This window comes from Lepus europaeus, chromosome 4 (assembly GCF_033115175.1).
Source record: "Lepus europaeus isolate LE1 chromosome 4, mLepTim1.pri, whole genome shotgun sequence".
NCBI classification, from domain to species: domain Eukaryota; kingdom Metazoa; phylum Chordata; class Mammalia; order Lagomorpha; family Leporidae; genus Lepus; species Lepus europaeus.
Genome location: NC_084830.1, coordinates 74,267,276 through 74,282,311, shown reverse-complemented (window position 1 = coordinate 74,282,311; position 15,036 = coordinate 74,267,276). Strand labels below are relative to the sequence as shown.

Below are 15,036 nucleotides of genomic sequence, written 5' to 3'. Positions count from 1 at the left end.
TGAAGGGCTCAGTTCAGCAAGAGGTAATAACTTAAATATGCATCCAATATTAGGGCACCCAAATACATGAAGCAATTTTTAAAGGCTTAAATTATTTACTTGAAAATCAGAATAACAGGGAGAGAGGAGGGACCAAGAGAGGGCAAAAGAGATCTCTCTCCATTGGTTCACTCCCCAAATGGCCAAGGCTGGGTCAGGAGCTTCCTCTGGCTTCCCACTTGAATTCAGGGGCCCGAGCATGTGGGCAGGGAGTTAGATAGGTAGTGTAGCAGCCAGGACATGAATCAGTGGAATTCATATGGAATGCTGGCATCACAGGCTGTGGTCTTACCCACTACACCACAACACTGGTCCCAATGCTAGTATTAATACACCTAAAACACGTAGACTCCATTTCTGTATTAGTAGGTGACACTACACTTTCATAAATGAACAAATCATATAGATAGAACATCAACAAAGGTTCCATCCTAGAGCAAATGGACCTAATGAAGATCAATAGAACTTTCCATCTCACAGCTTCAGAATGCACATTCTTCTCAACAGCATTTTTCATGATGTATCATACGATAGGTCACAAAACAGATCTCAAAAAATTTTAAAACTATAAATCATAGTTAGTATGTTTCCCGGCCACAATGTAATAAAACTAGAAATCAATAACAAGAAAAACTTTAAAATGTTCACAAATACATAGAAATTAAACAACTTACTCCTGAACAATCCATGGATCAAGGAAGACAGCAAGGAGGAAATTTAAGGGCTCATGTTGTGGTACAGTATATTAAGCCACTGCCTGTGATGCCACATCCCATATGGGTACCAGGTTGTGTCCTGGCTGCTCCACTTCCAAACCAGCTTCCTGCTAATGGCCTGGTAGCAACAGTGGAAAATAGACCAAGTGCTTGGATGGCTGTCATCCATATGGGAAACCAGCATGAAGTTCCTGGCTCCTGGCTTTGGTCTGGTTCAGCCCTGGCCATTGCAGACACTTGGAGTAGTGAATTAGCTGATAGAAGAGCTCTCTCTATGTCTGTACATCCCTACACATAATTCATTAAAATCAATAAATAAATCTTTTTTAAAGGAGTAATTTTTAAAGGTTTTGAAATGAATGAAAATGGAAACTCAACATTCCAATATCTATGGGATATACAAAAGCAGTACCAACAGGGAAGTCTATAGAAATCGATTCTTGCATCAATAAAATCAGACAGTTCTCTAATAAATAACTTATCATTGTACCTCAAAGAATGATGAAAAACAAGAACAAATCAAAGTCAAAATTGGTGGAAGGAAAGAAATACTAAAACCTGGAACAAAGATAAATGGCATTGAGACCAAATAATACCAAAAAGTCAATGAAATATAATTAAGAGCTAGTTATTTGAAATGATAACCATAACTGATAAACCCTCACTAGACTTATCAAGAAAAGAGTGTGAGAGGATTCAAATACATAGAAACAGAGATGAAAATGGAAACATTAAGACCGATACCACAGAAAAACAAATGATTATTAGAGATTACTATGAACCAATATATGTAACAAATCTAGCCACCTAGAAGAGATGGACACACTCTTGAATAAATATACCTTACCATAATTGAATCGTGAGGAAATACAATACATAAACAAACTAATAATGATTAGCACGTTTGAATCAGAAATAAAAAATCTTCCATCCAAGAAAAGCCCAGGACCAGATAGCTTCATTTCTGATTTCTATCAAATTTTAAATGAAAAATCAACAACAATTCTTCTTAAATTACTACAAAAAAAGAGAACGGGATGGAATCAATTAAAATTCATTCCATTGAAGCCAGCATTGTCTTACTACCAAACCAGAACAGGGAGTAACATAAAAAGAAAGCTTCAGGCCAGTGTCCTTGATGAGCCTAAATGCAAAATGCTTAACAAAATGCTTGCAAATAGAATCTAACAGCACACTGAAAAGATCATTCACTATAATCAATTGGAATTCATCCCGACAATTCGAGGATGGTTCAATATATGCAAATCAATAAGCACAACACTTCACTTAATCAGAATGAAGGACAAAAAAATCAAAAGATCATCTCAATAGATATAGAAAAGGTTTTTGATAAAATTCAACAATCATTCATGGTTTAAAAAAATCATGCCAAATTATGTATGGATGGAACATACTTCAGCATAATAAATTAAATAAATTAAAAACCAACAGTTGGGGCTGATATTATGTAATAGAGTGAGTTTAAGTGACCACCTGGGACACTGGCATCCCGTATTGACACAGTACATGTTCTGGCTATTCTACTTTTGATACAGTTCCCTGTTAATAGCCTGGAAAAGCAGCAGAAGGTGGTCCAAGTGCTTGGGTCCCTGCCACCTACATGGGAGACCAACATGAAGCTCCCAGCTCTTGGATTCAGCTTAGCTCAGGCCTGGCTGTTGCAGCCACTTGGGGAGTGAACCAGCAGATGGAAGATTTCTCTCTCTGTTTCTCTCTGTCTATATATCCCTCCCACCACCACCTCATTCTCTGTAACTCTTTCAAATAAATAAACAAATGTTTAAGAAAAATGAGAGCTAACAATATATTGAAGGTTTGGTCTCTAAGATTTTCAACCAGACAAAGATGTCAACTTTCAGCACTTTTATTCAGCAAGGCATTGAAATCCTAGCAAAGCAATTAGGCAAAAGAAAGAAATAAAAGGCATCCAGATTGTAACAGAGGAAGTCAAATTGTCACTTTTTGCAGATGACATGGTCTTATTCATAGAAAACCCCAGAGACTCTACCAAAAAGCTATTATAACAATAAAGAAGCGGCCAGCGCTGTGCATCTGCATCCTATATGGGTGCCCGTTCTATTCCTGGCTGCTTCTCTTCCAATCCAGCTCTCACCTGTGGCCTGGGAAAGCAGTAGGAGATGGCCGACTCCTTGGGCCCTGCACCCATGTGGGAGACCTAGAAGAATCTCCTGGCTCCTGGCTTTGGATTGGCTCAGTTCTGGCCATTGCAACCATTTGGGGAGTGAATGGTGGATGGAAGACTTCTCTCTTTCTCTCCCTCTCACTGTCTACAACTCTACCGCTCAAGTAAATAAATAAAATTAAAAAAAAAAAAAATTCAGCGAAGTTGTGGGATACAATGTACAAAATCAGTAGCATTGTAAACACAAATAGTGAATCATTTGAAAACAATCAAAATATCAATCTCATTTCTGATATTTACAATAATACAAAATAAAATAACATGGAACAGTGGCTGGCAGTGTGATGCAGCTGGTTAAGCCATTACTTTCCATGTTGGCATCTTATATTCAAGTGCCAAATTAAGTCCTGGCTACTCCACTTTCTACCCAGTGTCCTTATTTGCCTGAGAAGGCATGGAAGATGGCCTAAATACTTGGGCTCCTGCCACCCATGTGGGAGACCAAGATGCAGCTTCTAGATTATGGTTTTGGCCTTGACCAGACCTGGCTGTTGTGGTCATTTGGGGAGTGAATCAGTAGATGGATGATCTCTCTCCCTCCTTCTGTCTCTGTAGTTCTCTCTTTCACATAAATAAATAAATCCTCCTAAGAATGTGTGAGAATGAATTTTTAAGAGTTATTTATTTATTTAAAAGGCAGAGTTAAAGAGAGGCAGAGAGAGAGAGAGAGAGGGAGAGAGAGAGAGAGAGAGAGAGAAAGAGAGAAAGAGAGAGGTTTTCCATCCACTGGTTCACTCCCCAGATGGCCATAATGGTGGGAACTGTGCCAACCTGAAGCCAAGAGCCAGGAGCTTCTTCTGGTCTCCTATGTGTATGCAGGAGCCCAAGGACTTGGACTATCTTCTACTACTTTCTAATGCCATATCAGAGAGCTGGATTGCCAATGGAGCAACTGGGACTAGAACTGACGCCCATATAGAATGCCGGCACTGCAGGTAGTAGCTTTACCTACTATGCCACAGTGCTGGCCCCAGATAATAAATGTAATCAATGGGATAAAAGATATCTATAATGAAAACTATAAATGATTGATGAAATAAATTGAAGATGACACAAAGAAATAGAAGGACATTGTGTGTTCATGTATTGGAAGGATCAATATCGTTAAAACATATATATTACTCAAAATGATTTAGAGTTTCAATGCTATCCCTATCAGAATCCCTATTATATTTTTCACAGAACCAGAAAAATGCTAGTAAAATGTGTATGATACCACAAAAGATTCCAATGGCCAAAGAAATCTTGAGCAGAAAGAACAAAGCATAAGGCATTATCCTACCTGGTTGTAAATTATATTAGAAAATGACAGTAATTAAAACAGCATGGTTAGGCATTGAAAACAGATCCACAGACCAATTGAACAGAATGAAAATCATGGAGGTAAGCACATCTACAGCTTACAGATCTTTGACAGGGGTGCAAAGAGTGTGCATCTGAAAAGAATAGTCTTTTAATAAATGGTGCTTGGAAAACTAGATATACTCAAATCTGACCCCTATTTCTCACCATGTACAAAAATCAATTAAAAAAATGACTGAAGACCTAATTGTGAGACCTGATAATTTGAAAGTATTCGAAGAAAACATGGAGAAAACTCTTAAGGACTTGAAATGAGTAAAAATATTTTGGATTAGGTCTCACATTCACAAGAAATAAAAGCAAAACTAGGCAAATGGGATTTCATCAAGTACAGAGTTTTTGCGTGGAAGAAAAGCAGTCAGCAGTGTGAAAAGACAATCTATAGAATGCCAGAAAATATTTTCAAGCTTTGTGTCTAGCCGGAAGTTAAATTCCAGAATATATAAGAAACATAAACAAGTTAATAGCCAAAAACCAAACAATCCAATTAAAAGTTGGGCAGTAGATTTTAAACAGACATTTCTCAACAGAAGACACACAACGAATGCTACTGAACCTAAAATCATCAAGAGAGCCGGTGGCCTGTAAGTGCTACTTCTTTGCTGTAAAAGTTACCTTGTCCACAGGCCTGTGGCAGCAGGCTAAAAAGTGTGAAAATAGTTTAACATTCTGAGTTGACAGAGCTTTAATAATGTACAGTGATTTCTAAATAGTTCCTGTCTTTTAACACTTTAACAGATGCCATTCTAGGTTAAACTAGGTTTGTCTGTACTAAATTATAAGCAGAGTTAACTTGACTCTTTTATGGATTATGCATTGATTTTAGCAAAAACTGTCATGGCCTCAACAGAACTCATCTTATTAATATAGTACTTAGTTCTTTAAAGCACAGAATTTATACTGAATACAATTTCATTTGTGAAACTGTAAATAAGAGCTTTTGCACTAGCCCAGTATTTGTTTACATTGGTTTGTAATATAAATCTACTGCTTTAGAGCTGCACACAGTTTACAGTTGTACATACTGCTCATCTGTTCTTAATCTGGCATTGTTATGATTGAGGGATCTCTACGTTTGATTCCAGAGTTGAGTTTTTGAGTAACACTGATTTATCAGATTTAATTTGCTGATGGAAACATTTGTCTCAAGTCAATAACTTTTTTTAAGAACTTACTTTGTAAATACTCTGGAGTTTCTAATTTGTGATGTCTTTGTATTTCTAAGACATACATTCCAAAGAGCTCTAACTATGATTGATTCTGATTACTACAGAAGGTTCTTTACTGGTCTCAAACTCTGGATCTTGCATTGGAAAATTTTCTAATGTCATTCTCTGAAAATTAAAGCAATCGCTCCTATTTTTAGCAAAGCTAAATCTTGCTTATGGGCAATTATGTTGTTTTCATGAACTGTAAATAGGAAGTGAAATTTCAGAGATAGGAAGGGCAATTCTGGATAATTTCCCACTCTGTTTTAATTAACTGAAGTCTAAAAGAAAAAAAAATAGCAAATGGGGATGGGTAGTTTTTTTATTCTAAATATTTTTTCCCTATTCTTTTTTTTTTTTTTTTTTTGTCTTACTGTTGTATCTGTAACCAATCTACACATCCTGGGTGGAGTCAGAACCATAAAATATCTTTTTTTTTTTTTTTGACAGGCAGAGTTAGACAGTGAGAGAAGAAGAGAAAGGTCTTCCTTCCATTGGTTCACCCCCTAAATGGCCGCTATGGCTGGCGCACTGCGCCGATCCAAAGCCAGGAGCCTGGTGCTTCCTCCTGGTCTCCCATGCGGGTGCAGGGCCCAAGCACTTGGGCCATCCTCCACTGCCTTCCCCGGCCACAGCAGAGAGCTGGACTGGAAGAGAGCAATCTGGACAGAATCCGGTGCCCTGACTGGGACTAGAACCCAGGGTGCCGGCGCCGCAGGCGAAGGGTTAGCTTAGTGAGCCAAGGCGCCGGCCGGAACCATAAAATATCTAATAGATGTCTTTGTTGTCTCCTGGCCTCCTGAATGGGCGGTTGCAGTATCAAAGGCACTTCCTAGTCCTTAGTTGTCTCACCATGACATTATGCCTCTTGAAAATACACTTCCAGTTTTGTGCACCTTGTGAAGACCAGTTTGGCAGCTGTGGAAGGAGGTGCTAATCTCTTAAAACACCATTCCTGACTATTCCATGAATTCTGCTCAAGCATATTGTACAGAGACATGCATTATAGCTTGACAGAATATTTGCTTTTTTGACTCTAGCTCTGTCAGAAGTCAAGGAAAGGTTTTTACCCACTTAAGTCTTTGCAAAAGAGGAAGTTCTCCCCTTTCAACCAGTTCAGCTTTGTTTCATATTTCATTTAGCCTCTAAATTAACTGGTGCTTTGCAGTAACTTGTATATAAAGTGCTAGAAGATCATGTTTCCCATAGTGAATAATGGTTAATAAAAATAAATGCATACCTAGAGTTATTTCTATGGTGTAAATTGTGGTCATTAGTTAAAAGTTCAAATCATGAACTCTTAAAAGTACTTTGAAGTACTTTCATACAGCTCTCTAATAATTGCAGATACAATCATGAAGTTATATCTTTTTTTTTTTTTTTTTTTTTTTGGACAGGCAGAGTGGATAGTGAGAGAGAGAGAGAGACAGAGAGAAAGGTCTTCCTTTTTGCCATTGGTTCACCCTCCAATGGCCGCTGCGGTAGGCGCACTGCGCTGATCCAAAGCCAGGAGACAGGTGCTTATCCTGGTCTCCCATGCGGGTGCAGGGCCCAAGGACTTGGGCCATCCTCCACTGCCTTCCCAGGCCATACCAGAGAGCTGGCCTGGAAGAGGAGCAACCGGAATAGACTCCGGTGCCCCGACCAGGACTAGAACCCGGTATGCCGGCACCACAAGGCGGAGGATTAGCCTGTTAAGCCATGACGCCGGCCATGAAGCTATATCTTGACACACAAATGGATTATGCCAAATTTTATATAAATATTTTAAGTTCTCTAGGTGTTCAGGTTTTAAAATTAGAAGATACCAAGTGACTTATTGGCGTTTGTATTTACGTATTTCCCAATGGTTAGCCCATCTTATGCACCCTGTGAGTTTGGAACTTCCTGTCATGTAACATTATTCTAGTCCATGAGTTTACAATATTACAAACTGTATTATTTCATCTAGTCCATTGCTTAATCTGTGTGTTGTTTTTCCATGAATGATTATATTGTGGTTACTATGCTGGCATGGCAGTAATTCAGATAGCTTTGTGTTGGGTGGTTGGTTTTTTTTTTTTTTTAAGTACTTTGCATGAAATACTTTATAATGATGGAATTCCTTTTTTTTTGTCTTGTGATGTTTTTTGACATAAAATTTAATATATCATGCAAGTAGTACTATTATACCCATCTTACTTACAATTGTCTTACGTGTACTGTATCATATTCCATACACTCATTTAATTCTTAATAAACTGTTCACTTTTTTTTTTTGAAGAAAGACATACAGGTAGCCAGCAGGTACATGAAGAGATGCTCAACATCACTAATCATCAGGGAAATGCAAATCAAAACCACAATGAGATATCACCTCACTCTAGTAAGGTTGGATATTACCGAAAATACAAAAGATAAACAGTGTTGGTAAAGATGTGGAAAAATGGGAATACATTCACACAGTTAGTGGGAATATAAGTTCAAACAGCCACTGTGGAAAACAGGATAGAGGTTTCTCAAAAACTAAAAATGGAACTACCATATGATTTGGCCATCCCTCTTCTGGGTATAGACACAAAGGAAATGAAATTGATCTGTCAAAGTTCAGCTGCATGTCCATGTTTATTACAGCACTACTCAAAATAGTCAAGAAACGGGAACAACTTAAGTATCTATGTACTGATGAATTAATGAAGAAAATGTGCCAATAATACACAAGGCAATATTACTCAACTATCAGAAGGACGAAATCACATCATTTCCAACAACATAGATGGAAGTGAAAGTCATTATACTAAGTGAAATAAGTCAAGCACAGAAAGAAAAATATCCAATGATCTCACTCATATGTGGATTCTAAAAAAATAGGTGATGTCATGGAACTTAAAAATGTAATTGTGGTTACCAAACACTGGGGAGGGCGGTTGATTGACAGGTAGGAAGTAAAGCTAGATAGATGTAAAAAGTCTTGGTTTTCTATTGGGCAGTAGAGTGACTACAGGTAATATTAATATGCTGTATATTTCTGTTTTTCAAAAACCTGGAAAATATGATTTTCAATACTTTCACTATTAATAAATGTAAAATATTTGAAAAGATGAATATATTTATCCTGATTGGATATTACAAAATATATACATGAAACAGAATACCACACAGTATCCTATAATTATGTACATTTTTATATATCTCTTAAACATTTTTAATAAAAATTTAAAAAATTCAAAAAAAGAATATATATTCAAATATCTTTGATGGATATCAAGTTAAATGATTTTCTTACTTTTAAATGGGAATTTACTTTTATGAGCTTTTAAAACACTGCTATGTATTTTGGTCCTCCAAAAATCAGATATACTATGCTTCCCAAATTTCTTTGACCAGCGAGTCATTTGTTTGTGGACTATGTATATTTGCCCCTCATAAAGGTAGTGATCCAAGATATGCTTTGAAAAATCTGAATTTTATCTTTCCTTTCTTTTCAAAGTGCATGGAATTGTATCTCACATTATTTCCTTGTTTCACATGCTTTACGCTGTTTTATGTTTTGCTTTGTTCCTTGCTGCTCCAGAACCCTAACAGTGGTGTGTCCCCTTGTTCCACTAGGAACTACTTTTCCCTTTCTTCAGAGATAGCCTCACATTCCACTCTTCTGCCTCAGGGCTATATTCAGAGGAATTATTTTTAGCATGTAATGCTATGTACCAGGCATTAAAAATGGTATATGTGTGTGTGTATGCAGTACCTTTTAGAAATCTCATAACATCATGATCGTAGGACTAATTTAGAAATCCTATAGTGTGTAACACATATGTGTGATGAATATACAAGGCTAGGGTAGCAACCCATAGAGCTTTGCCTTCCCACCTAATCCATGTTAAGCACCAGGATTATGACTGCAATTTAGTGAAGGGGGATTTCCACCTTCTGTGTGCATCTAGAACACTACCCAGGGAGGGCATTTTGCCCTAGATGTTTTTTAAAGGTTAACAAACACTTACTTTGAAAGTGATTGAACTGTGGAATGAGACTATATACACCATTAAAGTTATACATGTATTTGCAGTTATACATAAAGTTATACATGTATTTGCAGTTCACCATATGTAATAAAATTTTATAATTTATATAATAAAAGCATAAAATTATATTAGCCAATTAATTTTCATAAGAAATTTGCTAACTCCCTAGGGAATTTTTTTGAAAGATTTTGAAATTTTGGTCATGGTGCAGCATATTATCTCTTTTTCTTTTGTTGTGCAGGTTCTGCTGATCTTCTTCTTTGTGTTCCATGCTCTTCTTGTCCTACCCTGATCTACTCTGGTATGTTTGCTCAGGGCACTTACTGCTAATGCAATGTAATCATGGGTACTATCTACAGCTACTAAAATTTCAGAGATTTCTAAATACATACTCTTCATGACTTAATAGGAAAAGATTTCCATCAAGGACCGTGCATAACATTTCTTCTTTTCCCTTTCATAATCTAAAGGTCTCAGGGTCCTCATTTAATCTATATCCTCTCATGTCTAGGTGATGGAATGGGAATTTTAAACTCCTTCTCCATAAAAGGAAATTAACATCTAGACTATCTGAGCTACAACATATTCCCCCACTGTGCATACCATGGAGTTTATGACACCATTAAATATCTCCTGGAGTTACAGCATCTCAGTCATTTCACATCCATGATCATATGGCTACTGTATGAATTGGTCAAACAAGGTTAAAAAAAAAAAACAGAAAGAAGGACTGATGTACAGTTTGTTCATAGCACTCATAGACTCACAGAATATCAACACTTAAAAGAACTTTAGAACTGTTTTCTACTCTTTTGATCTGATGCTGGCCTCATCCCTTCAAAATTCCTACCCAATGAACATGCAGACTCTACATTAACAACTTGAACACCTTTTGTAATGGCAGTTAACCGTATCACTGGGTTGGTTGTTCATTCAATTTTGTTCTGTTCTAGTTATCCATTGACCCAATAATTCTATATTAGAAAATCACCTAAAGTGATAATTTCTACAGTGCAACACCATATAGCTATCACAATAGTATGAAAAATGTAGCATGCATGTAAAAATTGGGAATAGTCTGCTTACCAACAAAAGACTGATTAAAAATATAGCAATTAAATAACAAAAATCTGTGAATTCATTATGGAAAGAATATAATGAGATATACATCTATAAATATATATATATATTCTGATATTAATTGTAGAGATGTATATCTGGCTTGGAATTTCTCATAAAAACAAGTCACAGACAAAATACTAAATGTAACTCATTTTTGTAATGTATAATGCACAGACACATATACAATAGTAAGGTTATACTTTCAGAAGACTGGATGGTTACAAAAAGTATCATCAGTAATTGTCTCTATGTAATATACTTAGATCTCTGTTTATCTACAATATTTCAATAGTAAGGATGTGTTGCTTAAGTTATTAAAAATGGTTTAAATATTTAAAATAAATTAGTCTTTTATTTTAGTCCTAAATATTAACTTTTATAACTGCCTTCTTTCTGGTTCTATATTCTATTACTTCGAATCACAGACAATATTTGTACTCTTCCATATAATAAGTCACTATAAGCTTAAATGTTCTTTGTGTGACGCATCAATAGACTGCTACTCAATTTAAGAGCTCTAAAGAAATAAATCAGTAACCCATTGTTAATGAAGGCCTAAAATGGAGTAGGTAGTATGTAAGAGAATAGCATATGTCAGTATCATGGGTGATATGATATCCATCATGCTGCTTCTTTTTTTTTGACAGGCAGAGTTAGACAGTGAGAGAGAGAGAGAGAGAGAGAGAGAGACAGAAAGGTCATCCTTCCATTGGTTCACCCCCAAATGGCCACTATGGCTGGTGCGCTGTGCAGATCCGAAGCCAGGAGCCAGGTGCTTCCTCCTGGTCTCCCATGCGGGTGCAGGGCCCAAGCACTTGAGCCATCCTCCACTGCCTTCCCGGGCCACAGCAGAGAGCTGGACTAGAAGAGGAACAACCAGGACAGAATCTGGCACCCCAACCGGGACTAGAACCTGGGGTACCGGTGCTGCAGGTGGAGGATTAGCCTAGTGAGCCGTGGCGCCGGCCTTTCATACTTCTTGTCATTACAGAACCTACTATGTTGTATAGAAAACACATAATGAATAATTATTTACATAAAATACTCATGATTACTGTTATAGAGGCAGTAGGGTGACATAAGTACATGCAGGAAGTTAATTCTACCTTGCCTACCATTCAAAGGGCCCTGAAGAAATAATGTTTAAGGCTAATACATAAAGGATTTCAGGAGTTAATAAGGAAAAGTAGTTGGCTATGGAGCAAGGATATAGGAGAGGTTAGATATTTGGTGTAGTAGTTAAGACTCCTTTTGGGATGCCCATGTTTCATATTGGAGTGCCTTAGTTGGAGTCCTAGCTCTACTCCTAATTCCCGCTTCCTGCTAATGTGCACTCCTGGAGGTAGCAGATGATGGCTCAAGCACTTGAGTCAATCCCACTCATGTGGGAGACCTGGATTGAGTTCTGCAATCCGGACTCCAGGCTAGCCTAAATGTGGCTGTTTCAGGCATTTGGGGAGTGACCATCAGATAGGAGATCTATCTATCTGCCTGTCTGCCTCTCTGCATTGCTAATGATGAAAATAAAATTAAAAAGAGAGAGATAAGGTATAGTATAGCCACACTAACTTCAGCTGTTCTCGGATATGAAAAGAACAAAGGGAGGACTATGTTTCCAGGGACATGACTGATGGAAATTTTTTGCAAACAACTGAAAAAACAACAAAGACTCTGGGACAAGAGGAAAGAAGCTGTGAACTACCATCATGACATGACAAGGCAGGAAGAAATCATCGCGTGCCCTGCTGCTCAGAGCTTTCTCTGAGAGGTAATTTCACAATCATGCACTGACTTTTACTTCAGCCTGGGAAGCTGACCCCAGTCTGAGCAACTGCCAGGCCTGGAGCAGGGAAGCCAAATTGCTTCTTCCCTTCCCTTACTCCCCCAGAGCACCATACTCATATCAAAAAGTAAGGCAGTGCTCTTCTGTTCTGATCCTACAAGCATCAGAATCAGCATCATGAGAGGATGCCATTTTCTTAAAGAGAAATGAGAGGAGACCGCAACAGCCAGTGTCACTGGTGATATTGCCTAAGGAAGAATGCTGCAGACCACATGGATGTTGCATCTGGCTTGGAGCACTAGTGGGATGCAGGGTGCCCACCTAAACACGTGAAGTGAGGGCACATTGCCTGTGTTCCATTTCCCCAACAAAGGCTATCAACAAATAGCTGTGAAGAGGCACCATCTTAAAAGGGAATTATAGTCTTCTGCTGTTCTCATGCATGTGTTTAGGAGATTTTATCTGAGTGCTAAATCCATGGTGCCCACTGACTTTGAGTCTGACTTGGGAGGTTGGCAGGGGAGAGCCATCTACTTAAGCCTGTGAGATGTTCCCCTGCTCTCTATATCACTGGCATCTGTACACAAACTGTCAAAGCAGAACAACAACAGGCAGCTGGCTCTGGTTATGCCTCAGCTCTCTTAATGGACAAAAGAGACTGAAGGTGGATCCCTTGCACCCTGTTACTGTGGGAGCCCTGTGGACTATGACTGTGGGTATTCTGTGACTGCACACTAGGGAGTGGAGTGTAGCTGGGTGTCTGGGCAATCACTGTGCCTGGCTACAAGGCTCATATTTCTCCGAGTGCCTGGGGTGAGTCATTCCAGCATGCTATATGCTCACACTGAGGGCCATACAGATACTTAGTGTGGTTCTTGGGAATGTGTGGATAGGGTGTGTGTTCACTGCATAGTTGTTTTAGGCATTTATCACCTTGGTAAAGACAATTGAAGAGACCTACCATACCTAATGTGGGTGTGACCCCGGACTCTTGCACCATACCCAAGCATTTACCAGAGTTCCCTGTATCACCAGCACATATCACTGAATATCTACTGAAGGACCAAAACACTTCACTAAGCAACAGAGGCATATTTCAAAGACAAAAGATATCAGGAGAAAACCATCAAGTATTTTCACAATACCTAAAAAAATTGAAATATGAGAACATGAATAAGGAAGATGATATGACTCCCCTAAGAGAACACAACAGAGCTTCAATATTAGAAAGTGAAGACAGAGATTGATGAAATTCCTGAAAAGGAATTTAGAAAAAAGATGATAGGATTACTTAAAAGCAATGAGAAGCAAATTCATGAGTTAAAGAAATACATACATGAGATGGATGAAAAACTTTCACATGAGATAGCGCTATTGAAGAGAAGTCAAGCTGAAATACAAGAAACAAAGAATCCAATATGTAAAATATAAATACAGCAAAAAAAAATCTTAACAACAGACTTGGTGAAGCAGATGAAAGAATATTCGAGCTAGAAAATAAATCTTTGTAAATATCTCAGACCAAAGAAGAAGGAGAAAGAGGAGGAGGAAAGAGGGGGCAGGGAGTGGAGAAGGAAGGGGAGGAAGAAGGAGGATGAGGAGAAGAAGAAGAAGAAGAAGAAAAAGTAAAAGGATAAGAAGGAAGAGAGGAGGAGGAGAAGGTAGAGGAAGAGGAAGAAGAAATTAGAAAAATCAAAAACAATGTTGGAGATTTATGGGATACTATCAAATAACTCAATATATGGGACTTGGGAGTTCCTGAAGAAGTGAAAAGATAGAACAGATTATAAGGCCTATGCAGCAAAATAATAACAGAAAACTTCCCTAACTTGGAGAAAGAAAAGGAGGAACATAGAACTCCTGATAGACTTGACCACAAAACACCTTCACAATGAAATAGTGTAGTCAAACTTTCAACAATAAAGTATATAGAGAAGATGCTAAAATGTGCAGAAAAGAAATGCCAGATTACCTTCAGAGGATCTCCAATTAGACTGCTAGTTGATTTCTCATCAGAAACCCAACAGGCTGGGAGAGAATGGACTGACATAGTCCCAGACTTAAAAACAAAAAACAAAAAACAAAAAACAAACACAGAACTGTCAACTCAAAATACTGTACCCTGCAAATCTCTCATTTATGAATGAACATGAAATAATGACCTTGTTTAATAAGCAGAAATTGAAGGAACTTGTCACCACTCCCACAGTCTTACAAATTGTCAGTATATGCTACACACAGAAACACAGAAAGATAATCATATTATAAAAGAATGTGAAGACAGAAAATCTCCTAGTAAAGTAAAATAAGGGGGCAGCATCGTGGCTCATTTGGTTGATCCTCCACCTGCGGCATTGGCATCCCAAATGGGCACCTGGTTCTAGTCCTGGTTGCTCCTCTTCCAGTCCAGCTCTCTGCTGTGGCCCGGGAAGGCAGTGGAGGATGACCCAAGTGCTTGGGCCCCTGCACCCACATGGGAGACCAGGAGGAAGCACCTGGCTCCTGGCTTTGGATCAGCACAGTGCCAGCTGTGGCAGCCATTTGGGGGGTGAACCAATGGAAGGAAGACCTTTCTGTC

The 15,036-nt window shown here is 38.2% G+C and overlaps 1 protein-coding gene across 1 annotated transcript in view; it reads left to right on the top strand.

Moving 5' to 3' along the window:
- The window catches only part of C4H8orf34 (chromosome 4 C8orf34 homolog), a 607,786-nt gene that overhangs the window by 482,509 nt on the left and 110,241 nt on the right, over positions 1-15,036 (top strand). Inside the window, exon 13 of the mRNA XM_062189877.1 lies at positions 9,795-9,854. Within this exon, the coding sequence (XP_062045861.1) occupies positions 9,795-9,854 (60 nt within the window). The remainder of the gene's footprint in view (positions 1-9,794; positions 9,855-15,036) is intronic.